A 27,851-nucleotide genomic window follows, 5' to 3' on the forward strand; every position below is an offset into this window, starting at 1 on the left:
AAAGAACACGCCAGATCTACTTCACTCCTCCAAAGCCTCTGCTTTATCCCATTTTCTCACCAGAGCCTGATGCATTTAACCGAGACAGGGAAGCAACCTAAAAAGTTCAATGTCTACGTCACGCTTTTCCTTTTAAAAAATCAGGTTACCAGTAGACAGGTGGGAATTGCAAGTTTCTTAGCGATTCTCCTTTGCCCTCCAATGTCTGCCCGCGGCCCAGTGCACTCCGTGCCTTCTGCATAGTTTCGCTGAAAGCTCCTTTAAGTGGGCAGAGAATATCCTTCGCGTGACTTTCTGTAGTGTTTGGTGTAGAGACAGCATAATGCTTTATTTGAACTGTAACACGACAGTCTAAATGAAACACAGCAACAAAAGAACAAGCCTCATGGTTCTAAAAATAGGCTGTATTGTATAGTTTTGACAACTCTTTCTAAGTCTTGAAACTGAGAGATCTGTTTTATCTTGCAAGTTTCCTGTTCAATAGCTTTAATGTGCCAAGCCTTTATAAACATTCCTCTGTCTCCCCCCTTCCCTCTCCCTCCCTCCCGCCCTTCCTCCCCACCCCTCTTTTCTCTTCCAGCCACAGGGAACCGTTAAGAGGAGACAGGAAGGAGAAACTTTCCAGCTTTCAGGCATGGCCGAAGGAGGTTACCCTAATAAAATTAAGAGACCATGCCTTGAAGATGTCACCCTTTCGATGGGCCCCGGCGCCCATCCCAGCACAGCCTGTGCAGAGCTGCAGGTTCCTGCGTTAGCCATGAACCCTAGCTCTGCAGCGATGGGAGCAGCTGGCCATTCATTACTACTCGAAAATAACCCCATGAACGGCAGCGTAATGGGCTCACCGTTTGTGGTGCCACCAACTGCGGAAATGGGACTGAAAGGCCCCCCTCTTTCTTACTATGACAAGACCAACACTGTGCCTGCTGTGGACCAGGAACTTCAAGATCTGCTGGAGGAGCTAACAAAAATTCAAGAACCTTCTCCGAGTGAGCTCGACCTTGAAAAAATCCTGGGGAGCAAGCCGGAAGAACTGCTGGTCTTAGATCACCCCCCGGCCACCCTAGGCGTGACTCCCAAGCCTGCGGTTCAGATGCCACACTTGGAGAGCCTTGGTTCCAGCAAGGACTTCGCTTCGAGCTGCAGCCAGGTCCCTGGGGTGTCGCTGCAAATCCCGCCCTCCTCCGCGGGGATCAGCTACGTCATTCCCTCCACCAGTAAGCAGATGGTCTCCCCCAGTTCTTCAACAGCACAGGCCAAGAGCCAGGTCCAGGCGCCGCTCCCTGCGGCTGCCTTGCCCCCGCTCCCTGCGGCTGCCTTGCCCCCGCTCCCAGTGCCTCAGTGGCACCACGCCCACCAGCTGAAGGCGCTGGCGGCCAGCAAGCAGGGCTCCAGTACGAAGCAGCCGGGCCCCGCTCCCAGATGGTCTGGCCTGCCTCTTCCCGGCCTCTCCCCGCCTTACCGCCCGCTGCCCTCACCACAGCCGCTGCAGCCCTTCAGCCCTCAGGGCCTCATGGTGTCCTGCATGTCGTCGAGCAGCCTGCCGGCGAGTGCTCTGCAGGCCTCTCCCAATGCCTTATTGTCCAGCGTGGCGCCCAGCAGCGGCGCTGCCCTGGGGCCGGCCATGACCTATGCCCCCGAGAAGCTCCCCAGCCCCGCGCTCCAGCAGCAGCCGCAGTTCAGCCCGCAGCCCTCCATCCTCGCCAACCTGGTGTCCTCCACCATCAAACACCCTCAAGGGCACCTGCTATCCACTCTGCCCACCAGCAACCCGGGGCCCTCCACTCCCTACCACCCAGAGAAGCTGTCCAGCTCCGGCCTGCCGCAGTGCCCCCTGATCCGGAGCCTCACTCCCACCAGCAGTCAGCTCAGCCCGCAGCAGCCGCAGCTGCAGCTGCAGCTGCCGCCGCTGCCGCCGCCAGCCAGTACCATCCTCAAGCCCATGGCCACCAGCTCACCCAGAACCCTGAGCCTGATCGCGCAGCAGGGGCTGGCCGGCCCCAGCCTGGGAGCCCCGGAGCCTTTTACTTTCGGCCACACCAAGCCCTTGTCACATTTCGTCTCTGAGCCGGGCCCCCCGAAGATGCCCTTGGTGCCTGCCGCGTCTCGGCAGCCTGCCCTGCTCCACTACTTGCAGCAGCCGACGCTGACGCCGGCCTCTTCTGCCACGGTCTCGTCCACGGCCACAGCCAGCTTGCAGCTGCAGCAGCAGCCGGACGCTGCTTCGTTCCTTCTGCAGCACGTGACGCAGCAGCCGCAGCGCGTTCGGCGGTCGGTGGCCTCGGATTCCATGCCTTCTCTGCCCAGACAGGTAAGCCGATCTCATCTCTGGTTGTGTCCCTTGGTTTTGGAAATAAGAACCATGTTTCATGGTATTGAGAGCCGGCTTTGGAGGCAGATCCAGGCTGTAGTCCTCTTTGAGAGTGGACTTCACTCTGGAAAAGTCTGTTGAAGCCAACTTATTCTGCGCGGTCGAAGCACAGTATTCATGAGGTCAAGGTTATGGTTTCAGTTCCTGTGCAGGTCGCTTAGCTTCCCTGGGAGAAAAGTGCACCCACAAGTTGCCGCCAAGGGAAGGAACCAGGGCAGACGAGTCAGAATCACACAGAACTGGGCCGTGAGGCACGTTCCCTCACCCAGGACCAGTGAAGCCTTCATAGGATGCAAGGAAATTGCATTGAAGCATTTAAATGTTCTCCCTGCTGGCGTAAGGCTGCACACCGAGCCTTCTAGAAGTGTCACAGCAAACGCCTGCTGGGCAGCGGCAGCGTGCCATTCACCCCTGCACCAGGTGCTGAGGCAGGTCCTAAATGAAAATGTCAGAGACGTGTCAGGTAGTTACTCTTACCATCCCCATTTTACAGACGAAGTAACTGAGGCTCAGAGTGTTGAAATGACTCGCCCAGAGTCACACAGTTAGCCAGAGGCCCAGCAGCAACTTGAAGGCAGGCGGGCTTGCTCCAGAGCCCGTGCTCTTCTCAAAATCCCCATGATGTCTCTCTCATCTCCTACAGTCTTGTCAATCACTCAGTTCAGCTACTTCTCCCTGGGCGGTGTCTATCATAGTTCCCACTTTTCGTTTGCTCTGACCTCTGCTTGTATTAGTTACCTATGGCCGCGTAACAAATTAGCCCGTAACTACTGCTTAAAACAAGACACATACATAACTTCACAGTTTCTGGGGGCTGGGAATCCTGGCACAGCTTAGCAGGGCCTTCTGGCCCCAGGTCTCTCACAAGGTTGCAGTCATCTTAAGGTTCAACTGGGAAGGACTGGCTTCCAAACTCACTGCTGTGGTTGTTGGCAGGAAGCAGTTCCTTGCGGGTTGTTGGACTGAGGTCTCGGTCCCTCATGAGCTGTTGGCCAGAGGCCTTCCTTGGTTCCTTGCCACGTGGACCTCTTCATAGAGCCTCTCACAACATGACGGCCAGCTTCATCAGAGCAAGCAAAAGAGAATGTGCCAGCAAGAGAGGCAGGGGGAGTGCCAGCAAGTCAGAAGTCACAGTGTGTATCACCTAGTCTGGGAAGTGACATTGCATCACGTGTGCAGTATTCTGTTCATTAGACGCGAGCATGAAGATGTGAATACCAGCAGGGGATTACAGGCTGGGGAGGGTACCAGGAGGCAGGGATCCCTGGGAACCACGTTAGATGTCTCCCTGCCCCAAATACCGTCTTTCATGCTTCCTCTTTTCCATTGCTCTCAGGCCTGCCCAAGTTCAGGCCCTCTTGATTCTTCATCCGAACTCGTACAGTTGACTCTTAAACTGGTCGCCCCAATAAACCATCCGTTTCTCTGAGAATTACCTTGCTATAACACAGACCTGATCATGTTCACACTTGCTCGGAAGATTCTGGAGGCCCATAAGCTGGCTCCATCTACCTCCTTAGACTCAGTGTCCATCGGGCCCCAAAGTGCTTGCAGCTCCCGGCCCACTCTGCGTTCTTGGCCTTGACTCCCACTGTTGCCTGTGTCTGGCCTTCCCTGCCCACCTTTGCTATCCTGTCCCACTCTTACAGCTCCTAAGGCTCAGTCACCATCCCCCCCACCCCCCAGGAAGCTTTTCCCCAACTGTCCTCTGGACTTCTGTCTCCCACTCTGCCTCCTTCTTCTGTAGAGAAGCCAAGGAGTAGGTGGCCGTAAAGTGCTTGGCTGGGAATGTGGCCCAAGGGAAGCTCCTGGTGTGGGCTGACCTCTTTGCTGAGGGCCCTGGATGACCATGGCCGTGGCAGTCCCCAGAGGAGAGAGACCGTGTCTTTTTCATCCAGGTCTCATGAAGCATCACCAAGCAGAGCGCTCCACGCCAGGGATCGGTCCTTCATGGGAGCACCCGTGGGGGTGGCCAGGGTGAGCGGCCAGCCCTTGTCCACAGTTCAGGAGCACTTTGGTTTGATTTTGTTATAGGCCTGTTGCCAACTGTTTTCGTGGACTTCTGCAGCTGGCTTGGGGGAGCGCCAGCGTCAGCACCGGAGCCCTTATCCTAGCAGGCAAGATCCTCAGCCTGGAGCCGTGTCACCATCTAACATTGTGAGCCTTTTTGGTTTCTTTTGTGTTCAGTGGGGAACGTGTGTAGCCTGACTGTTGCCTCGGAGCCAGACCAGCTGGCTCACAGAGAGAATCTTTCATGACAGGGGCTGGGCGTGCTACTTGGTACTTCACCTGCCTTTTCTCGTCTTAGTCCTCAGGGATAGGGGCTGTTATTCTCTTTAAAGCTGAGAAGTCCCCAGGGTTGCCCACAGTCACACAGCAAGTCGGGGCCAGAGCAGGGAGTCCGGCTAGAGAGCCCACACTTGTAACCCCACGCACGGGGCCCTGCCTCCAGAGCCCTTTGTTCCTGCCTTGACCTCCTAACTGTTGCCTCTTCTACAAAGTGGGTGTGATGGTAGGTTGTTTGAGGTTGTCTGAGGATTAAAAGCGTCGATTCAGTGCATCTGAAGCACTCCAAACAGCCTGGCGCAAAAGCTGCCAACGAAAGCTTGCTCTCACTCCTAGTCATGAGTCTCCAGATCTGTTTCCTGGGGGCGAAGATGGTTCTCAAACCTGGGGCTGTGTCGGGGCAGAAAATGAGCAGTGCTCTCTCCAGACCCCATGCCTGCCAGTGAGATGGACAGGAGTGGTGGGGCCCACTAGCTTCGTGGGCTCTTCTCGTCCTAGGCCCTGCCCTGCCTAGACCACCGCAGGCCCACTGGGCGAGGGGAAGGAGCCGCCTTTGTGCTTTCGCTCTGGCTCCACCCCGCTTCCCAGCACCCTGCTGTGTGCACGGCGTTCTTTTAGCCAAGATGCGCTGACGAGGCCTCCAAACGGGCACATCAGCAGCTCCGCTGTTCCTTCTCGTGGCTTTTCCGCATTCAGTTTAAGGCCTGAGAACCCAGCTCCGGTCACTTGTCCAGGAGAAGGTGGAAGAAAGGGAGAGGCGAGTGTTTGAGGCCCCCATGGTGGGCAAGTACATGCTTCTTGCTCCCAGCAGGGAGAACTTGCCGTGTTTTACTGATGGCCAAGCTGAGCCTCAGGGAAACACTCGTTACCCCCTGGATGGCGTTGACTAGCTCGTCGCACCTCCGGGGATGGTAGTGGTTACCACAGAAGGACTGGGCATTCATGTTAAACCAGAAATGCCAAATCCAGCTGTCGCGAGGAGCTCGTTCTTATTTTCAGACTAGTTTTTCTCAGCTTGGGGTATTTCACTTTACCAGTTACGTGAGCGATCCAATTTCAGTGACCCGCTTGCTTGCACTGAAGGTAAAAGGTAAATGCCATCTGGCATCAGGGCAGCAGTTCAGCATGGCAAGGGCCCTGGAGGCAGACAGACTGGGGTTCAAGTCCAGACAGCAACTCTAAGTGGGCAACGTGCCAGGAGCAGTGTCACTTAAGCCCCCTGAGCCTCAGCTGTACCTGGGGAAAGGGATGGGCCCCATCTCGTAAGGCCTTGAAAGACAGGAGATGCTGAACCGATACCTCTCAGACCCCTGCCCGGCCCACACTCCGCGCCCAGGCACGGCAGGCGTGGGCTCCCGGACTTGGATCTGGAACCCCTGGGGTCAGACGCGTTTCCAAATTCAGAACTTTGGGGACTTTAGAAAAGTAATATGGTGCATATACCAAATATGACACGACCCTCCGGTGGAATCTGGGGCAGCATTTTATTATTTTTGCAGAGAAATATGAATATTTAACTAAGCCCAGGTCAAGTTTTGTTCCCAAATAAATTTTGGCACCAAATTTACAAAAATAAAATAGGCTTTCAGAGCTTTTGGCCTTGAAATTACAGATAAGGGATGTGGACCTAGAATTATTAAGGAAAGGACTATGGACTCGTGACACCCAGCCCTGGTGTGTTGACTTTCAAGGCCCCCAAATCTCCTCACTGTATTCCCCACCCTACTCCCAAGGCTGGGTGACTTCTCTCTGTTTTGTTTTTTTTGTTGTTGGTTTTTTATTTATTTATTTATTTTTGTCTGTGTTGGGTCTTCGTTTCCTTGTGAGGGCTTTCTCCAGTTGCGGCGAGTGGGGGCCACTCTTCATTGCGGTGCGCGGGCCTCTCACTATCGCGGCCTCTCTTGTTGCGGAGCACAGGCTCCAGACGCACAGGCTCAGTAGTTGTGGCTTACGGGCCTAGTTGCTCTGCGGCATGTGGGATCTTCCCAGCCCAGGGCTCGAACCCGTGTCCCCTGCATTGGCAGGCAGATTCTCAACCACTGCGCCACCAGGGAAGCCCTTCTCTCTGTTTTTAATCGAAGTGAGGCAAAATGAATTTTGTTGCCATAATTGAATGCCCCTTCTCGCTGAAAACCATTGAGGATACCTTAGGGTATTGTGAACATCAGGGTTAGGACTTCAATTTGACTATCAGCCACTGGCAGAGGAACTGACATTTACTCAAAGACAGAGACAGTTCTGTCCAGGAGATGGGACTTGTGCTCTGGAAGAGTCGGGGAAGCAAGAGGCAGCAAGAGCGCCCTGGGTGCACGTGCGATTGCAGAGCTGGGAGTGTAGCATGGCGGGGAGGAGGAACGAGGATGGTGGCCAGTTGGAATAAGAACAAAAAAGCCTGAAATCTGATCCTTGAGGCAGGCCGAGTCGGGGGGGGGGGGGGGGGGGGGGGGGGGGGGGGGGGGGGGGGGGTGGGCAGCTGCAGAGAAATAGACCAAAGAGGCGCATGCTATGGTTTGGAGAGATTTTGAGAGGGGCGAGAGAGGGGACCTGAGCCTGCCTCTGGGAAGGCTGGACGAGCCCTCGCCTGCGTCTGCCCCGTTTTCCGCCTTTAATGCCAGCCGCCAGTCTCCCGTGCTTAGGCAACAGTGAGCACCCAGCAATGGCGGAGGCGCGGGCTCATCGGGGGAACTTGCCATCCACCCTCCTGAAGGGCTGGGCCGGAGGGGGATCTGGGTGCCTCGGTCTGAAGTGGGACCGTGAGGAAGCCCTCTTGTCACCCTCACCCGTGGGTGCCTCTTGTCCCTGGGAACTGAGCCCCTGAAGCACAGCACTCCCAGCACCCAGGGCCTGGAGGGAGACAGCACAGAGCCAGGGACAGCGGGGCCTTGGCCCTTGGTTCCTGGCAGGGTGCAGGCCCCGGGACTGGGCTTGAGGCTTGGATCACTGAGGTCCAAATCCCGGCTCTGCCACTTTTTCATTTGGCACGCTCCTTCCTCTCTCTGTGCCTCAGTCTCTCCATCTGCAAAATGGAGATGCTAGTATACCTATCAAATGGGGCTGCTGAGAGGATTCAACGAGATGAGGTAAAAGTGCCTGGCCCAGGGCCTGGCACACAATAATGCTCCACCGATGTTAGCTCTACTGTTTCGAGAAAGCTCTTGAAACTCGGCACCCAGTGGAATGCGTTTAGGCTGCCAGGCTCCTCTCCGGCTCCCAGAGTTGGGTGGTGGCTTGCAGAGGAAGGGCGGGGGAGCGCCCTCCAGCCGTGGGGTGTCAGGGAGGCCAAGTGGCAGACACAGACTGGTGACCCCCGAAAGGAGCAGAGCAGCCGGGCCCGGCTGCAGCTTCCCGAGCACCCTGGCCAGTGGGGAGGGGACAGTGCTGGCCATTCTCCCTCCAAGCACAGATGGCAGAGGTGCTGGGAGCCATGCGGGGGGGGCTGCACCATCCCCGCGTGTGTGCTGAGTAACAAACGGCAGTAACAAATTCTGCCTGCATTCAGCTGGGCCCCAACCCCGCCGCTTGCAGCAGGCCGAGGGCTGCCTGGGTTTCTAGATCCAGAGGGACTGCTGCTGATGGGCGGAGAGAAAGAATGGAGGGCAAGTGAGGGCCAGCCTTGCCGGCCCCCCGGCGCCAACGCCGCCAGGAGCACTGGTTCAGCGTGGTGACTTGGTTTGGACTTCCGAGGTTGGACTCGACTGCTCGGTAGAGCAGAACCTTGAATTACTGCTGTCTCGATTAACACTGCAAATTAAAATCTTTCCGTTCACACCGTGACCTCCCATTGCAAACCAAAATGATAAAACCAGGTTAGTTAGACCGAGAGAATTCCCTATTCTTGTCAAAGTTACGCCGGCTCCATTTTCCACTGGAGGAAGAGAGTCAGGAGAAATGGCAGCGTGTGAGTCTGCTCCTAGCCTCAACATCGTTCATGGCCCTTTAAAAGCAAGTGACCACTATCTTGCCAGAATACTACACCCCCGTGGGATCAGATGTACCACACGTTGTCAAGGAAGGGCCTGTGACCTTGGACTTGAGAGTCCTTTTAGCAGCTTCCCTTAATTCTTCTGCTGTTTTGAGGCTAAGAGGCAGGGCAGAGCGGCACTGCTCCCCGTGTAATGAGGAAAGCTTCTTCGCCTTTGTCTTCTACGAATTCTGGTGAGAAGCATCACAGATTTCATTTCAAAGGTTAGTACTGCTGAAATGCGAGAGCAGAGGCCCCTGGGGGAAGCTCTGGGTGCACTAAGGAAGAAGCGGGGCAGGCAAGTCAGATTTCAAAGAGCCCATGTGTCCGAGCTCGGGCCTCGCCTTACACACGTCTTCTCTACCAGACATGAGGACATTTTCCTGAATAAGCATCTTTATTTTGTTTTTAAATTATTATTATTTTTAAGATTTATTTATTTATTCATTTTTGGCTGTGTTGGGTCTTAGTTGCGGCACGCGGGCTTTTCTCTAGTTGTAGCACTCAGGCTCAGTAGTTGCGGCGCGTGGGCTTAGTTGCCCTGCGGCACGTGGGATCCCTGACCAGGGATCGAACCGGTGTCCCCTGCATTGCAAGATGGATTCTCAACCACTGGACCACCAAGGAAGTCCCTAAGCATCTTTATTTTGTATTTAAGCACGATTGTACATACAAGCTTAGTTTTTCCTTTCTTTTTTTAAATTGGGCAGCAAAGAACTATTTAGTTTGGGGAAACATTTTTTAGCTGCTTTGGGAGGAAATATAATTAGACAAAGTTTACAATAAGTCCCCTACATACGAACCTCCAAGTTATGAGCTTTCAAAGATGCGCACGTGCCCCTGTATGCCAGCTGTTGTACTGTACTACAGTACTGTTCAAGGTACTGTACTGTAAGATTAAAAATGTTTTCTTGGGACTTGCCTGGTGGCACAGTGGTTAAGAATCCGCCTGCCAATGCAGGGGACATGGATTCGAGCCCTGGTCCGGGAAGATCCCACATGCCACGGAGCAACTAAGCCCGCGTGCCACAACTACTGAAGCCTGCACACCTAGAGCCCGTGCTCCGCACAAGAGAAGCCACTGCAATGAGAAGCCTGCGCATCTCAACGAAGAGCAGCCCCCGCTCGCCACAACTAGAAAAAGCCCACTTGCAGCAACAAAGACCCAACGCAGTCAAAAATAAATAAATCAATGAATTTTTTAAAAATTTTTCTTTATTTTTTGTCTTTGTTAGTTTTTTAGGTATTATTTGTCTGAAAAATACTATAAACCTATTACAATACAGTAATATATAGCCGATTGTGTTAGTTGGGTACCTAGGCTAACTTTGTTGGACCTCAAACAAATTGGACTTACAAATGCGCTCTCAGAACAGAACTCATTCATATGTAGGGGACTTACTGTAATAATACATTTTGATAATTTAGAGACCGACATCTCTGTGTTGAATAAGTTTTGTTTTAACCACTCTGAATTGCCAGGAAATGAAAGTCTGTTTGGCAAAACGCAGGCTCAGAACTTGGTACTAATGTTACCAAGAATCAGATTTTTTTTTTCAGTTTCTTTTTTGGTTTCTAAGTACCATTAATGATCCTCCACCTCAAAGCTATGTCCTTTTTTCAAGAAGTGGAAATTTTAAATGAGCTGCCTATCAAATGCTAACTTTTTAAACATCAAGCTTTTTCTGTGTCAGAAGCTGAAGAATAAGTGAGACGTCGCGTTGCAATGAGGCAGCATTACTTTTTGCCCCTGGAGTAATGATCCATCACTTAGTAAGGTCAACAACAAAATTAATGGGGATGCACAAAGCCCCCCAATTCAGATGCCTCCATAATGGCGATCACCAGCCTTAATTTTTAATTGCTTGACAATTGACTCATGAAAGCTAGAAAGGCAGCCATTTTCAGAAACCTCCTGTGAAGTTTTTGTTTGGTTTTTTGTTTGTTCCTTTTGTCTTTACATACCTGAAAGGAACACTAAACTTTGCTGAAGTTGGGGTGCCCAAAATAAGACGTTTTAAAAATGAAGTGTGTAAATTATTTTATACTAAGTTCATTGAAACAAGCTGCATATTTGTCACTGTAAAGCAAGGAAAGGAATCTGACTTCAGTTTTCAAAGAGTCGAAGAGGACAGAAATAAATCATTGTGTTATGTTCCTTTAAACTAACTGCTTATGAATATCTACAAACCCAAAATGTAGACCACGTCAAGGAGAGGCCGTCCACTTCCACACATAAAACAGGTTTGAAAGTGAAGTGGTCAGCTACTGTTGTGACCCCAAGTGAAAAGTTAGCGAAATAGAAAAAATGTCTAGGGCAGATGGAGGGTCACAGTGGATTTGCACCGTTCGGCTGTGACCCTAACACCTACAGCCAGCGTTGTCGCTGAGTTCAGGATGGCGCCAGAGGAGCAACGCAGGTCAGAGATGCGACCCTCCGGGCGAGCAAGGGATGTGTCCTAAGGGGGCTCCACTGCACCCCTGCCCCTCCTTCCTGCACCCTCCCCAGCTTCCCTCTCTCAAATCCATTCGTGGCGCCATAGCACAAATTTATGGCAACCTCTCCTGAGCCCGTTTGTACGTTCAGCCTCTTCTGTCCCTTGGGGGTTGTCAAATCGCACAACCTGGGCCTGCTGGGCAAAGCAACAGTGTGCATATGCTCCTGGTGGCTTGCGAGCTTGAAGGGGGCAGCGGGTGAAAGCAGCCCACCCCACCCCTACCCCCAGAGAGTTTCTGCTTCTTCCTAAGGAGTTGAAAAAGTTTAGGTTTTGATTTGATCTCGTGAATTTTGCCCACAGTGACAAGCGCTGCTTTGTCTGATTGTGCTCTGTTGTTGTTGGATGAGGGCTTATCATGTTAGCTTCTCCCAACAAAAGCAGTGAGGTTGTTGAGAGCTAAAAGCAGCGTAAAGGTCCAAAGAGATCACACCTCCACCCCAGGCCCACGTGCGTGCGTGGCGGTCCTGAGAGCCCATGCGGTGCCCCGAGCTGAGCCTTCCCTGGCTCCTCCCTCCCAGGGGAATAACAGCTTCTAAGACAGTGGAAGAAAGGGGCAGCATTTCTCCATTTCTTCCATCCTTCGCTCCTTCTCCCCATGTGAACCGAGTTTCATGTTAGATTAGAAAGTGGGCAGCATGGACTCGCACAGAGCCCGTAGACCTTGACTCAGTGATGGAGAGCTAGGTGCACGGGAAAAGGGGAAGTGGGCAGTCCAGGAAATGATCACAAAGTCCTGGCCTAAATGTGACCTTGGAAGCCTGAAAGATGCATAGCCCTACTTCATCAGAAATTACTCCAACTCTTGCTTTGCTTTTGGGAGCTTTGGATTTGAAGCTAAATGCGGAGGCTCTATCTGGTCTTACCCCCTGCAGCATGCTACCATGTTTGGCCATTTTTGAGCAGAGGAAGTGAGCAGAATTGTGGGGACCCAGAATTTTCTACAGGCCCATGTCTGGGTGGCACGTGAAAAGAATTTGCCAAGCCAGCTGACTCAGGAGGCCAGTAGATGAAGGTGGACCCCTTATTCGCAATTTTGCATAATGATCATTTATTTCCATGTGACAAAGCTTTGAAAGATGTGGGAGGCCTCCAACCACCCTTGAGTGGCAGTAAGTGGGAACAATTCCATGACCTTTCCCTCTATCAGGCAACACTTTCAAAGATGAGCTCTAGAAAATGTGAACAGGCAAAGCTCTCAAGTATGGCTTTCTAGTTTCATGTCGTCAAAAAACAAAATCTTGACACCCATTAGGATGGCTATTATTTTTTAAAAAATAGAAAAAACTAATGTTGGTGAGATGTGGAGAAACTAGAAACCATATGCACTGTTAGTAGGAATGTAAAATGGTACAACTGCCGTAGAAAACAGTAGGGTGGTTCCTCAAAAAATTAAGCATGCAATTACCATATGACCTAACAATTCCATTCTTGGGTATATACCCAAAAGAATTGAAAGCAGGTTCTTGAACAGATATCTGTTCACCAGTGTTCCTAGCAGCATTTTCACAATGTCCAAAAGGTAGACGCAACCAAAATGTCCATAGAGAGAAGAATGGATGAACAAAATGTGATCCATCCACACAGTGGAATATCATTGAGCCTTAAAAGGAAGGAAATTCCGATACCTGTTACAACATGGATGAACTTTGAAGACATTATGCTAAGTGAAATCAGCCAGTCACCAAAGGACAAATACCATATTATTCTACTTATAACAGGGACCTAGGAGTCAGATTCATAGAGACAGAAAGCAGAGTGGTCCTTGCCTGGGGCTGGGGCACTGGGGGTTCGTGTCTAATGGGGACAGAGTTTCAGTTTGGGAAGATGGAAAAGTCCTGGAGATGGATGGTGGGGATGGTTGCACGACACTGTGAATGTACTTAATGCCATGGAACTATGCGCTTAAAACGGTCAGTTTAACAGCAAGAAAAAAAGAAAAGAAAAAGCAAATTTTAAAACATGAGCTAATCCTCTCCTAGTCAAGGCAGTATTTAATTTTGATAATATTAACGTGTGATGTCGAGGTGGCAGCAGCTGAGCTGCCTGTCTTCCTTCATGGAGAGGAGAGTACTGACTGCACGGGTACCATACCCATGTTTCTTCTGTGCAGGCCGGCTGCACTTCCTAGATGCCTTAGTGACATGCGTGCACTTCCCCTTTTCACTTAGTGCATGCGTGTTACATGCACGGCGTAGGGTTCCTGGGCATAGCCAACGCCTAGAAAGAACTTTCCTGATAAATTGATCACAACTTCTGTCCTATTCTGGGCATTTTAGAGAAATGACAACATGTGGATGGGGGAACAAAGAAGTGATGTAGACAGAATGGGGTCTCTGCTCCGGAATGGGGTAAGAAAGCCCACTGGCTTCATGGGTTCTCTGGTGCATCTGCAAGCCTAGAAACGCTAGGATGGCTCACAGTTTGCTGATGAATACAAGAGCCAACGGAACAATGCTAGGGACTCACTTTCTGTGCACAGTGTCCCTCTGGAGCAAGTGCTAGGCCCTGGGGTCGAGTTCTGGAAAAGGTTAAGGGGTCTCGGCTACGGTGAGAACCAGGCGTGACACTGACACACAAAGTAGGAAACAGGAGCCTCTACCCGTTGTCCAAATGACTTTTGGGAAGTTGACACACCTGGTCACTGTGTCCCCACTCACACCCCAGCTCTCAAGACCTTCGGTTTCTGCCTTTCAGGGCCTGGCAGTGTCCACTTTTTAATCAGAGTCATTTGTGTCTTGCCTGTGCTCCCATTTGCTAGCAGATTCCTCAGGCACATGATGTCTTAACTAGGTCTGTAAACGTGAGCTCGAGGAGCCTTTGAACAAGTGGCTGGAAGAAGGCAGGAAAGAATGAACCTATAAATCAGTTGCATCTGCTGGCCTCTGAGAATGACGCTCCTGAGATTATTTTGAGTGTTTTAGAGTAATTATTGGTAGAAATCCCCAATGTTCGAAGCCCAGGAGGCTGATGAGCTCAGATTCTTGTGTTGGACTGAAGGGAGAGCTCCGCCTCTGCACGCAGGGTCCCTACCCCCTGACTGTGACTGTCCACGAGGACAGACACTTGCCTACAGTTCTACAAGTGCACTATCTGAATACGTTTGATTTCTTCAAACTCTAACAAATAGCACAGTTTTGGACCTCCAGGGGTAATTTGCACTGGTTGTTCTGTTGCGGTGGTAGCGGTTGTTTCATGCATTTTAGAAGGACAAACAAGACCTCTGGCTGCTATTTCACATACCACAATGATAGCAGCACATGATATAAGAAAAGAAAAAAAAGCTGGCTTAGAAATTCAGGCCACTCATTCCATTGCTTTTTTCCCCAGTTCAGATTCGCTTATGCCGCTCTGGGCGGCACTGTTATTCCTAACGTAACCCAATCAATTTCAGTTTTGAAGGCTGCTCAGCGTGTGTTCTTGTCCTGTCAGACTTTAAATGTTAACTTATAAGAACAGTTGGTTGTATTTGAATAAGCTTTCCCCATTGGTTTAAAAGAATTAAAAGGTTTTTTTTTTTTTTTACTAGTTCATGAGCACAGATTTTTATATCCTTTGTGAAAATGATCTTTGGGGGTTTCGTTTTGATTTGTTTGTTTTTGTCATTTTGACAGCTGTATTGTTAGCTTCTTCTATTTGCTTGATTCACTTTTCATTTGGAAGTGTCTTCTTTAGCAGAATAATTACATCACAGAGATTCCTTCCTGGCACCCTCCAGAAAGATCTCCTGATGTCCCCTATTGCTATATTAGCTGTTAGAGTTTGAGATTGGTACAGATCAAAGTAGCAGAATGGGGTTGAAAAGGACAGCTTCTGGCAATGGCCTTGACCCTGTCGATTCCCTCTGAACTCATAGAGCTCCAGCATCATATAGATCTGTTCTGCCTGGCCCTTTCCTCAGCAGCCGGTGGGCAGTACTGCTCTTCCAAGCGCTGTAGTTACCCCATCCTCACTGCAAAAGGCAGGATTGTAGCAGAGGACCCATCCTTTGATGAAACTATGTCAGCCGACTATCGGAATGACCTCATGGCCTCAGGAACTGACCGGACTCCGCTGCAAGCAACAAATATGCTTGTGACTTGTCAGAGCTAGATTGACATCCAGTTTAGAGTTTAGAATCCTTCTCCATGTGCCCCATTTTTGGAAACAAATTACAAAATCGTGAGGTTGATCAACATTGTAGTCCAGATTGACATATATACACTAATATGTGTAAAATGGATAACTAATAAGAACCTGCTGTATAAAAAAATAAATACAATTTTAAAAATTAAAAAAAAATTAAAAGACATTATAGTCCAATATGCTCTCTGAGAATTCAGAGCCCTTCAGAAGTTTGAAGACAACTGGGATGTTCCCACCCCCAATTCTTTGCCCGTTTCCTGGCTATTTCTCTCTGAACTGAGCACAGGGCATTGGCGTGAGGCCCTCTGGGTGGGTAAGGCTTTACTGCACTGACCCAAATGCTTCAGGTGCATGAGCCCTGCGCAGGGGAGAGCAGGAGGGTCATTCCCCTTGTTCCCAGCAACGCCGCCGCTTCATTCCTGCTCCTCCATCTCACCTGCCATGGCAGTAGCCACAGCCCCACCTGCCCTGCCCACACTCATTGCCCAGGCAACTCCAACTTGTGACTCCGCCTTCCCATGTCTATTTCCCACTCTTCAGTAGATAAAAGGTGTTTTTTTTGGCACTCTTTTTTTTTTATTGTAGTATAGGTGATTTACAATGCTGTGTTAGTTTCAGGTGTGCAGCAAAGTGATTCCTTTATATATATTTTTTCAGATTCTTTTCCATTATAGGTTATTATGGGATATTGAGTAGAGTTCCCTGTGCTATACAGTAGGTCCTTGTTGGTTATCTACTTTATATACCTTAGTGTATATCTGCTAATCGATAAAGTTTTGATATCATATTGGACTAGGGTTTGAGAGAGAGAATGAACCCTCCTAGAGCCATCAGCACCCGAGTCACCAACACCTCTTACAGGCTTTTAATTTTTTGTTTACAGTTATTACCTCTGAAATCAAATCTTGACTTTCTGGTATGGTCTTGGACTTTTCAAGGGATTTAAAAATTTAGGAGCTCGGTGCCAGTAATTGCTTTTAGGAGCCAGCACTGCTTATTTGCTATAGATGAATTCCAGTTTGGATTGTCAATTATTTTCTTCACAGAAAGCCACAAAGTACATATTTGAGTTAGCGTCGGAATTGAATTTGATCCAGGAATTCATAATGTTGTTAAGCTAGATTATTGCTGCTAAAACGTGGATCACATTCAACTAATGCAAAATAGAGTATTTAAGAGCTTGAGTACCACACTTGAGATCTGAGCAAAGAGCCCAAGATTGCAATCTGGGATCCGCACTCGATGCGTTTGCTGGGTCACGTTGTACAGACAGCTTAGGCGTGCTAGAATTCTCTTTAGATGAACTGGTCTGTGGGTAAAGGAAGATGACTCAAGGCTGAGCAGGGTCCCACAGGCCCCAGGCGTCATCGTCAGAGATGGGCTGTCCTCCAGCATGAGGCTGGAGGTGTGACGCAGACGTCGTGAAGGTCCGGCCAGGCTAGAGTCTTTAGCAGTTAGGATGTATTGAGTCGCAAATAGCAGGAAACAATAAAGGGAACTGACTGAGTCCTGTAAGTGGAAGTCCGGCGCTTGGGCAAACTGCAGGTAGTGTCACCAAAGATGCTCTTTCCTCCCTGCTTCATCCTCAGGCCGGCTCCCCCTTGTGGGCACACGATAGCCCTCAGCAACTCCAGGGGCTGCAAGCCTCCTCCTGCCCTCATCCAGGGGAGCAGAAGAGAGAGTTGCTTCGAGAAGGTCTGTCAGAAGAGCAAGGAAGTGTCTTCCCCAGAAAGCCCCTGGCACTTTGGGCACAGTGGCCTGAATTGATCACATGCCTACTATTCGGCTTCGTGTAAGCGGAGCTCGGTGCCCGGCCTCTGCAAGCCCAGGTGGAGCCACGTTTCCCCAAAGCACATGGGCACATGGGGCAAGTGAGGCCGCCTGAACGGAAACTGTGGAAGGCACTGAGAGCAGGAGAACTAGGTGCCAGCTTAGCCATCATCTGTCTTTGCTGTAATCGACCTCTTTGGCCATCCACAGTCATACCCTCCCTCTTTGCCATGCGTATGCCTCCCGAAATGCTCACTCCTCCAGAAAACCTATGTACACCCTCCCCAGAGGGGTTCAGTTCCAATCCAGAAACTGCAGATGTCGTGCCATCCCCTCAGTTTGGTCAGAGCATAGCCCCTCCTGTTCCCGGGACCCCTGGCCATCGCGCTTACCTTGGCAGAGAAAAAGCAGAAGTACAGGACAGGAAAAAAAAAAAAGAAGCTCCCATTTGGAAAGGAGGAATTGGAAAGCAACACACGGTGGTCACTAGCCCAGCATCCACGGGCTTAGGGGTTCCTTGCTTCTCCGGGCCTCAGTCTCCTCTTGTGTATAACGAGAGGGTTGGATTAAAGCAGTGGTTCTCTCTGGAGTGTGTCCTGGAGGGTTTGTGAAAGTGCAGAGTACTGGGTTCCACCTGCAGAGTTTCTGATTCAGTAGGTCCGGGTGGGACCCAGACACGTGCATTTCTAACTGCTGCTGTTGGCCCAACGACTCGCACTTTGAGAACCTCTGGTGTAGATGAGTCCCACAGGCCCTGCTGATTCTGACATTTGGGACTCAGCTTTTTCTTAGCTATCTCTTTCGTTCTACGTTGATTTACAACAGATTGTTCTATAAATGGGACACACCCTACCCTACCATGTGAATACCTAAAAACATCTCAGACCCCCAGCTTTGGTTTGTTATCTGATTTTCAGCAAGTGGGCTTAGGGCTTCAGGAGAGCCAACAACTTTCTTGAATTTAATAAGTTAGGAATAGAAATACGAAGATTGTTCATCTGTCTTCCCCGCCCCCATCCACTGCAGCACGATGTTCTTTGGGTTGACCCTGTGTGACTCCAGAAAGCAGCCCTTTTTCCAGGGAGAACCCAGATCCTTAGGCCTCATTTTGAAAGCCTTCTCCGTACATAATCTGCGTATCCATCAGGTCTTGGGATAGGAGTGGCACTGGGTGAAGCTGTGATGTAGATAAAGTTGATTTGAGAACTTTGCGAATTTTCTGCCCAGGACCCCCTCACCTGGACAACATCTCTTTGTCCTTCAGGTCACAGCTTAAAGTTCAGTTCCCCCAAGAAGCCTCCTCTCACTAACCCCTCACCCCAGCCAGGCTGGGTTCTCCTGTTGTTCTCTGCAGTGTTCCCTTATAGCACTTACCACCTTTGTTATAAATCCCGTTTAAGTGATCTCCATTACATGAACGTGCCTGCTCTAAAAGGGCAACACCACCTCTGCTTTGTCCACCAGTGTTATCACAGCACAGGGCCTGGATCCTGGTGGGTGCTCAGTAAATATGTGTTGCACGAATGCTATAAAAGGCAGACTGTGAGCAGATTCCAGCCACCGTATTTTATTACAAGGAAAGCTATCGAACAATCTATACTATACGTTCTACTATGTGCAGTGATGGTTGCTCCAAAGGAACGAAACAGACAAGCCCTCAGAAGAAACAAACACACTGATAGAGAGCCTCAGGGTCCCTGGCAACTGCAGCCAAATCTTTCATACCCCTCCTGCCTTCTCTCTGGGAACCTGGCACCTGGGAACTAGGTATCTCCTTACCAGGCACCCTGGGCCTCCTCTCTCCAGACAGCAGCTTCCTGAACGCCCAGCTCCACCCCTCCCACACCCATAGTTTGGAGATAGGCATTTGGGTGAAGTCAGTGGAAGCCCCCGCAGCTCACAGCATGCCCCACCCAGCAGGGCCTAGAGAGCTGGTCTGGGCGAAGCCCGCATTTTCCCCCTGGGGTGGTGTGAGTCTAGCGAGGCCCTGAAATGCCTGGTCCCAAGCAACAGCCTGAGTCTCCTGACTCCTGGCTCAGACTCTGGGCTCACGAATTCTGCATCTTGAAGCAGACAGGTGGCTTCAGATCTAGGAATGAGATATGAACTTCCTACACTTTTTTTTTTTTTTTTTTTTTTTTTTTTGGCTGTGTTGGGTCTTCGTTTCTGTGCGAGGGCTTTCTCTAGTTGTGGCAAGCGGGGGCCACTCTTCATCGCGGTGCGCGGGCCTCTCACTATTGCGGCCTCTCTTGTTGCGGAGCACAGGCTCCAGACGCGCAGGCTCAGTAATTGTGGCTCACGGGCCTAGTTGCTCCGCGGCATGTGGGATCTTCCCAGACCAGGGCTCGAACCCGTGTGCCCTGCATTGGCAGGCAGATTCTCAACCACTGCGCCACCAGGGAAGCCCCTTCGTACACTTTTTATCCCCAATGCTGTAATTCCCTACTATTAAGTATAATTTTATAATGAAATTCAACCCAACCTGAAAATTCTTTATTTAGAGAAGGCAGATTACTTATTACAGATGAAGTCTACAAACTGACCAGTAGTATACCCTGGAACAAAGGCCCTAGAGTGCAAGTGCTGTGTCATCCTACAGCTGCATGGCTAGTTTTACATTTCCCACCAGCAGTGAGTGGTCCAGTTTCTCCACTTTCTGACCAGCTTTTGGTGTTCCCACTGCTGTTTATTTTAGCCATTCTGGTAAGTAAGTAGTGGTATCTCATTGTGGCTTTCATTTGCAATTCTCTAATGGTTAATGATATTGAACATCTTTGTATGTGCTTATTTGCCTTCCATAGAAACTCTTCAGTAGAATGTCTTTTCATGTCTTTCTCCCATTTTCTAATTGGGTAGTTTGTTTTCCTGCTGTTGAGTTGTTGAGATTCTTTATATATTCTAGATACTAGTCCTTTATCAGATAGGAGGTTTACAGATATTTTCTCCTAGTCATGTTTTTCATCCTATTCACAGGGTCTTTCACAGAGCAAAAGATTTTACTTTTGATAAAGTCTGATTTATCAATATTTCCTTTTATGAGTCATGCTCCTTGGTGACCTTCGAGATCATTCTAGTTAGATTAGGTGCATCACCAGTCTCTTTAGGTAATTATTTTCTGCATAGATTCCCACAGACGGATCGTCCCATCTCTTTTGTGTTGATCCTTACCAGTTTCAATCTTAGCTGGAGACCTTGTCTTTTTTCAGTATGTTTTAAGATCTTCTGATTACAAGAATAATATATGCTCTTTGTAGTAAACTTTGAAAATGCAGAAAAGTGTAGTGAAAACACAAATCCCATGAGATAATAAAATACATAAATATACAATGTATAAATTAGCCAGGGATAACCGCTGTTAACGTGCTGCAATACACATTATTTTTTTTCTGTGCCAAAATATGTATTTCACATGACTGGTGTTGAGCTGTGTATATAGCACTTCCTTTTATTGTGAAACGTGACATAGATACAGAAAAGTATGCAAGGCCTATATGAACAGTTTAAAGAAGTATAAAGTGAAAACCTGTGTCACTACTGGTTAGGTTGAGAAATAGAACATGGTCGACCCCCGAGTAGACCCCATACCCCTGCTGCCATGTGCCCCTTCTGGTAGAATTAACCACTATCTTGATTCCCAACGTTCTCTTGCTTTTCTATATGGTTCCACTACTTATTCATGAACTCTTCAACAAGCGATCGATTTGTTTTGAAGAACCAAGTGGCAGGCACCATCTAGGTGCTTAGGCAGCAAAGGGTCAGGGTGCCACTATTCAGTGGAGGCTTCCAGAAGAGAAGCCGCTCCCCTCTTACGGAAGCCAGTGACTAAAGGTACAACGGGTCCGGCCACTTGTAGAGCTCGCCGCCGTCAGGACTCCTGGCGGAGTCATGGGCATGGTACCGGAGTCATGGGCATGGTACCGGAGTCATGGGCATGGTACTGGAGTCATGGGCATGGTACCGGACAGGCAGAAGAAATCTGGCCTGAGGGCTTTTTCTCACCACAGCCTGCCTCCAGGCCCTCCAGCTTCCAGGTGGAGGTCAACAGAGAACACCTCTGTGGGGTGAAGCAAATCCGGGCAGCAGGATATGGAAGGCAGAGCAGGAAATTCAGCAGCAAATGGTCAAGCCAGATCTCTGCCAGAGGGGAGGAGAGGCAGATACCCAGGGGTGTGGAGGCGGGATGGCCATCCAGGCGTCTGCCTCATTGTGTTGGCCACCCACGTGCACTTCACCTGCCAGCGCCAGAGACCACCTGGGGCTGCTGTTCCTGAGCCTGCCATGTGGACCAAGCTGCTTTTCCACCCTCCCCTCTGCCATTCTGTGATGCAGCTTCCTTGGGGCCGTGGAGTCAGTTAACCCTGGTCTGACTGCTTTTGAGCTTGGGATAATGCATTCGCCTTATCCTTGCAGGATTGTGTCTTTAAAAACCAAACCAGGCCAACCCTTCACGGGACTTTTAGTGGGGCTTTGTGAGGGAGTGAATTTAGATGCATGCATTAGATCTGCTGTCTCGATCCGGAAGTCTCCAAAGGAAATCCTGCCGCTCCCTTCCTCGGTTGCCTGAATGTGATGGTTAGTCGGATGGCTTCTTTGGAACCCCGGGGCCTGTCAGCAGTGCTTACTGCACCCGGCGGGGAGACACTGGACGGAACGGGGGAGGATTCGGCGCGCAGAAGCAGAAGGGTTATGTGCTGGACGTGGCAGCTGTTCATCGTCATCTCCCCCATCATCATGAGGCGATCGGAGCCTTCCAGAAGCTGTCAGAGCCTGGCTCCAGAGGCTCTGGACTCTCGAGAGCTTTGGTGTCCTTTGACCCAGTCCCTGGCGCTCCTTGTAGCAGTGATCTTGAGCTCACCTTGCTCGTAGAGTGATTCCCAGTGGCCCACGTAGCCTGACCAGACACGTAGTCTTCCTTCTCTATAACCCAGCGTTACCAACGACGGGCACAGCCCTGGCCACTCTGCAAAAACGCCCCACGGAAAAACAGCTCCAGACATTTAAACCTGGAAATACTAACATTCAATTATATACATTTATAGAGGAAAAGTCCAGAAAAGCTGAAAGGAAACTTTTACAAAATGCAAATGTACAGAAGAGATCCAGCAAATGATAGGATTGGTGCTGCCTTAGAGGGTTTCTTGCAGAATCTCTCTAGTGACCCTCCCACTCCCCTGTACCACATGTATCAGAACAGAAATCCCTCAACTTGGACTTCTCCTCACTTTAGGATACAGTTGTTATAAAAGGAAAACAACACCTGGGTCACACAGTAGCCCACCCAGCAGCCCTTGCACAGCTATAAGACCCTAGCAGCACTCCAGAATCTTCTTGCTGCTGGTCTGCTTATATATCACATTAGCAAAAGTTTCAGTCAGGCAATTGGATCAAGCAAAACTCGGGGCCCGGGCTTTGTAGTCAGACAATGTCTGGATTCTAGTCCAGGCCCTGGCACTTACTAACGAGTGACCTCCATCAAGCTAGTTGCTTAACCTTTTCTCTGTGTGCCTCAGTTTCCTCATCTTTACAATGGGATCATAACAGTGCCTCCGTCTTCGGATTGTTCTAAGAATTAATTAATTGAAATGACTCCAGGGAAGGGCTGAACCCAGTGCCTTAGATTAAGTTCTCAGTAAATGTTTCTAATATTATCATCGTCGTTTATTATTATTATTAGTTTATTTTACCAAGAGATAGGAAAAGTGATAGCTCCGCTGAGCTATGTTGGCCAGACCACACCTTAGAGCATGTTCAGTTCTAGGAGGAGCGGATCAAGATGGTGGAATAAAGGGACGTGCAACTCACCTCCTCCCACAGGACAGTGCCTGGAACATTGTAAAAGTGCTTGATACATGGCAGAGGTATTATTGTTGATTAAGACTATCACTGACTAACCTTCAGAGAATACAGCATGCAGGCACTACACGTGTGTTAGTTAATTCGGTGAATCCTCATAACCTCCACCACTCTGTGAATGACGCACTTCTATTACTTCCCCTTTACAGATGCGGATATTAAGGCACAGAAAGGTTAAGTAACTTCCCCCAATTACATAGCTAAGAAGTGGCAAATCCATGATTCGAGCCCAGACCCTCTCTCTCCAGAGCCTGCACTCAGCCAGTATGGTGAAGAACTGTGCTCTCCGTTACTGTCACCAGCATTCACAGGGGGCTATTTAAACTCATTAAAAGTGAATACAATTCAGAATTCAGTTCTTCATTTGCGCTAGACACATTTCAGGTGCTCTACTGTCGCATGTGGTCAGGCGCTACCATACTGGACAGCGCAGGTATAGAGCATTCCGTTCTTTCTGGAGGATGATTCAGCATCATCGCAAAGTTCTGTGGGACTATGCTGCTTTGTTGAGCTTCTACGATTCTATTTCTTACAAAATCTCAGGCTTGAGTTGTATAGCTTTCTCCTAGTGTTATTAATAGATGCATGCTTGTGATATATTGAAATCCCATTTGCATTTGGCCAAGTAGTGTAATGGCAAGTAAGAGGCCAAGAAGTCTGACTCACATTACACTTTCCTGGTTTCCCAAAGCATTACTTCACATTTACAAAGTCGTCTCCTGTCACCTCTGACAAGTCGGCACATTCATCCATTTGCCCAGAGATCTAGCTTCTTCTGCAGCTCTGCCTTGCCCTCTTTGAGCTATCTGGATAGCATTTAGTACCCTAGCGTGTTCATCTCACTCGTGACTTGAACAGCTGGGGCTGGCTTCTGAAGTCAGCCCAGCCGTGAGTGACCTTGGCCTCTGAGAGTCTCTGGCACATGCACCAAGTCTCCTGTTCCTTCTTCTGGGCTCTCTCTGCTCGCCTCTGTTACACGGTTAGTAAAGTAAAGGAGGAGTTGAACAGGATTTGTTGCCTGAACTTTCAGGATGAGTAAGTCTAGAGATCAACAAGCTCCCAGAAGCCAGTGGAATTACAGTACACAACTGTAACCTTGTGAATGCACATATATTTCCTTCTGACCTCCACGGCGAAGACTGGACCAAGATCTAATCCAGTCAATAATTGATAAAGCCAGAGCAGTCATCTGCTTCTTGCAAAGCGTCTGAGTATCTGTGGAGGTTAGTCATAATCTGAGCTCCTTACATCAGAGCCCATTTGTTCTACGGTGAGGTCACAGAATAGCCAACAACGTGGAGTTACTCCAGTGTGGATGAAGGACACCCGACTGCTTCTCTCCGTGTGCAGAGAAGGAGCCCTCTTCTCCCAAACCCAGCACTTGCTTGGGTTTTAGTCACTCTGTAAATCAGGTCCAGGCCTGTACCCACCTTCCTGCTGTGCGTCCTGGGTAAACCTATCTCCACTTCCTTGTCTTGTAAACTGGGGACAGTCTCAAATATATGTGTGTGTGCACGGTTAGTGCAGTAAATGTTAGCTGATGTGATTTCCACAGTGTGATGATGATCTCTGTTCTACTGATGGGTCTTATTAACCCAACAGCGTTGAAAAGAGATGAGTAAATGTGCTTAAAATGAGGGTCAAGGCTCACTTTTATCATTAACAGTGCTCACTGGACTCTCATATTCCGAGTGCCCGGGATATCATGCCAAGCTCATAACAGATATAGTCAGTTGAATTTTCCAAATATTTGCTGAACCCTTTGCCTGTGCCAGGCACTGTCTGGGCACCAGAGGGGTTTAAGGATGATTAAGACTTGGCCCGACAAGGATGTATCAGTCAGCCAGAGGAGCTGGACCAAAGGAGAGACAGAATTCCCAGGGTGGATCTCCAAGGACACGCAGGGTTCCAGACGGGAAACTTGGAGAAAGGGCTCTCTGGGCTGGCGAAGCAAGGAGCGCGAGCACAGGGGACTGAACACAGGCGGCAGCCTGTCTGGGGAACTCCAAGGACATGGGTATGACTGCGGGGTAGTGTACCTGACACCATGGGACAGGAAACCTGCCTGCCAAGAAGGCAGGAGGCCAAGGGACAAAGAGCCCTAATTGCAAAGTTTAGCAGGATGTGCTTGGGGCTCTAAGTGGCTGCAAGCCATCAGAGGGACCCAGGGACAACCTCGTTCCAGCAAGTTCTCTAGCAATCACGGGAAGCCCAGTGGGTGTGAGCTCTGTGAAATCGGGCACCAGCATCAGGCACTATCCATCCCAGGGTCTGATTCTCTGAAATTTGGAATCACGTGGAACCAGCCAGTCTGAGAGGTAGTAATCATGCCCACCAATTATGGATTGACTTGCTTTTCTGAGATTTTCGGTGATTCCAAAGAGAGAGATGGGTTTACCTTATGTTTGGAAACCTCTAGGCGTTGAAAAGTCCCAACCACTTTTTCTTTGGAAGCTGGACCTCCCACTTACAGGGCGTGTGACAGCAGTTTCTTTTCCAAAGTAAATAAAACGGAGAAGATACACAAGCATCAGCTACAAAGCTCCTTGTCAGCCAGAGTCAAGATTGAATCTCATCTAGTTTATTTCTTTTCTTTTTCTAACCGAGGATTACACCGGTCCGCGAAGCGCCTGCTCCCATTCTGCTCCACTCGAATGGGTGGTTGCAGCCCCGTTCCCAACTGCTGCCGAAACAGAACTGCCCACACGGTCGGGGCATCTTCTGCCGCTGGTAATTTCCATGTGCCATCTGCAGGTTTTTTTCTGCCTGATGAACTACCGAGGCACTGTGAGCGTATGTTCGTGCTGATGGGGGTTCTTGCTTCTTGACCCGTCATTAATATCCTACAAGTCACATGAAGCTACCAGGGATTCCTGAGCAAAAGCTTAAAATGCTTCAGTTCCCTACAAATCAGCCCCACTCATTGCTTTCAGACTGTGTCGTCATGGGGTGGGCAAGGAATCAGACCTCTAGGAATACTTGCATATCGGGATTGTAAAAACTCCTACGTGGCTATAAAATAGTGTTTTGAATTATCAAGGCGCTAGGTATGCAGGCAGAAAGAATAGTCCATTGTAGAGAGCGACGTTTCTGCTCATGTCCCAGATGACCTTGGTCCAAGGACAAATTGGAGCTTGACGAAGCGAAGCTTCAGGTGGCCAGTGAGCTCAGCTCTGCACTAATGCACCAGCCCAAGGGGAGGGGCGCCGGGCCCTCTGTAGTTGGCTTATCGTGAGAATGGCAAAGAAGTTTTCTTTCCCACGTGCAGTGAGTTCACTTGCTAAGCGTATTTCACGTGTTTTTTTGGTTTTGTTTTTCTGGGGAGAGGGGTGTCATCTCTAAAACTCTCCAAGTAGTTAGGTTTTCTTCCTAATCCCATCTTTAAGTATTTATAATGTGTTCTTAAAATTTTGCCTGGGGGTCCCTTGTAAAACCTGGCCTGTACTTTTCTTAATGACACACTTGAACAGTTTCTACATTTCAAAACTTGTTTTCCATTTGACAAGCTAATCACACACACGCACACACCATGCCAAACTTCATGTGGACTTGGGAACCAGGCAAACCTGGATCTGCATCTTCCCCTGCTATTAACTAGCTGTGTGACTTTGGGCAACTTCGTTAACCTCTCTGGGCCTCAGTGTCCTTATCTGTAAAATAAGGGCAATAATCGTTCCTGCCTCATATACAGCTGTTTCAAGGATTGAGTGAGACTGAGTATTGAAAGCACTTGGGTTAGTGCCTGGTACGTAGCAAATGCTCGATAAATTCAGTGGTGGCAGTTTTTATCGTTAATTCAAATACGGCATCCAAATATCTACTGGCCTGTCATCCATCGCAGAGACTTGCCCACAGTAGGCGCTTAGTCGTGTTTATTGTCATGAATTGAATTGACTCCGACTGTTTAGCTTAGATTCGGAGGATAAATATCTCCCTTTCTACTGGGCTGTTTGATAGACACAGGTGATCACGCAAAGCTCAGGTGTTAAAAGCACGAGAGTGAAGAGGCTGCTTCACGTAGAAAGATCTTCTCCTCAAGGCAGGCTCCCCCTGGTCCTCTTGGGCACCCCTGTGGCCGAGCGCTCGGTGCGTTCGGCAGGATGTCAGAGCTGTCTCGGCAGCTCCTTGGAGTCTTGAGGCTTCCTGTGACGTGGATATCAAGTGTGAGGGGTTCTAATTGCCTTTGGCTGAAAGAAGTGGGTCAGATGTTCAATTCGGGCGAAATCCCTGCCTTCTAAAATATGATGGAAAGGGGAGGTGCCACTCACACGCAAGTCCTGAACCGTGGGGGCCCCGGCAAGGTGAAATACAGTGAGGGCTGCCGCTCAGGGCTGGGCTGCTGTGAGATTGCCACTTGACTGCTTGGTTTTGCACTCACCATTTGGTTTTGCAGATTCCTCAGCATGTGTCTACACACACGTACCTACAAACCAGTTTAGAATGGTGTGCTCTGTTGGGGGGGAGGGGCGTGGGGAGGGATCGGGATTGGTCAAGGTCATTGCTGATGACCTAGCTTGACTCCCATTTCCAACAAGACAGTGACTGATGGAGACAGAGGCTCCTTAACTGAGACCCACGGATGGGTAGTAAGTGGTCCAGAAAACCCCTGAGATTATAGGTAAGATGTCGGTGGGCTGGGAAGGGGGAGACACCAGCGTAAGTGATTTTTCTGTGGAGAGAGACCATAGCTTTTAACCGGTTCTCAAAGGAGTCTGTGACCCAAGACAATAATTAAGACCACAAAGCTGTTGGGTTTGGTTGGCCCAGACCAGTTGGTGTGTCTAACCAAGCACCCAGATGACCCCGCTAGGCGGTCAGGGCAGTGACAAGAGCAGTCAGAGGCATGTCGTGGCCACGCCGCTGATGGACTGTTCAATGGTTGTTGTAGACTCATGTAGACAAAGCCTGCAAGCTTGGGGAAGCCAGGCCCCCCCAGGTCAGCCTCGGGCGACAGCCCCCATCCTGCCAGGCCCTGGGGAGTGAGTCCTTC

The 27,851-nt window shown here is 49.7% G+C and overlaps 1 protein-coding gene across 1 annotated transcript in view; it reads left to right on the forward strand.

The window, feature by feature from the left end:
• MAMLD1 (mastermind like domain containing 1) overlaps positions 1 to 27,851 on the forward strand; it is a 115,179-nt gene that overhangs the window by 77,986 nt on the left and 9,342 nt on the right. Inside the window, exon 3 of the mRNA XM_036840451.1 lies at positions 581 to 2,311. Within this exon, the coding sequence (XP_036696346.1) occupies positions 581 to 2,311 (1,731 nt within the window). The remainder of the gene's footprint in view (positions 1 to 580; positions 2,312 to 27,851) is intronic.

This window comes from Balaenoptera musculus, chromosome X, assembly GCF_009873245.2.
Source record: "Balaenoptera musculus isolate JJ_BM4_2016_0621 chromosome X, mBalMus1.pri.v3, whole genome shotgun sequence".
In the NCBI taxonomy this organism is placed as follows: Eukaryota; Metazoa; Chordata; class Mammalia; order Artiodactyla; family Balaenopteridae; genus Balaenoptera; species Balaenoptera musculus.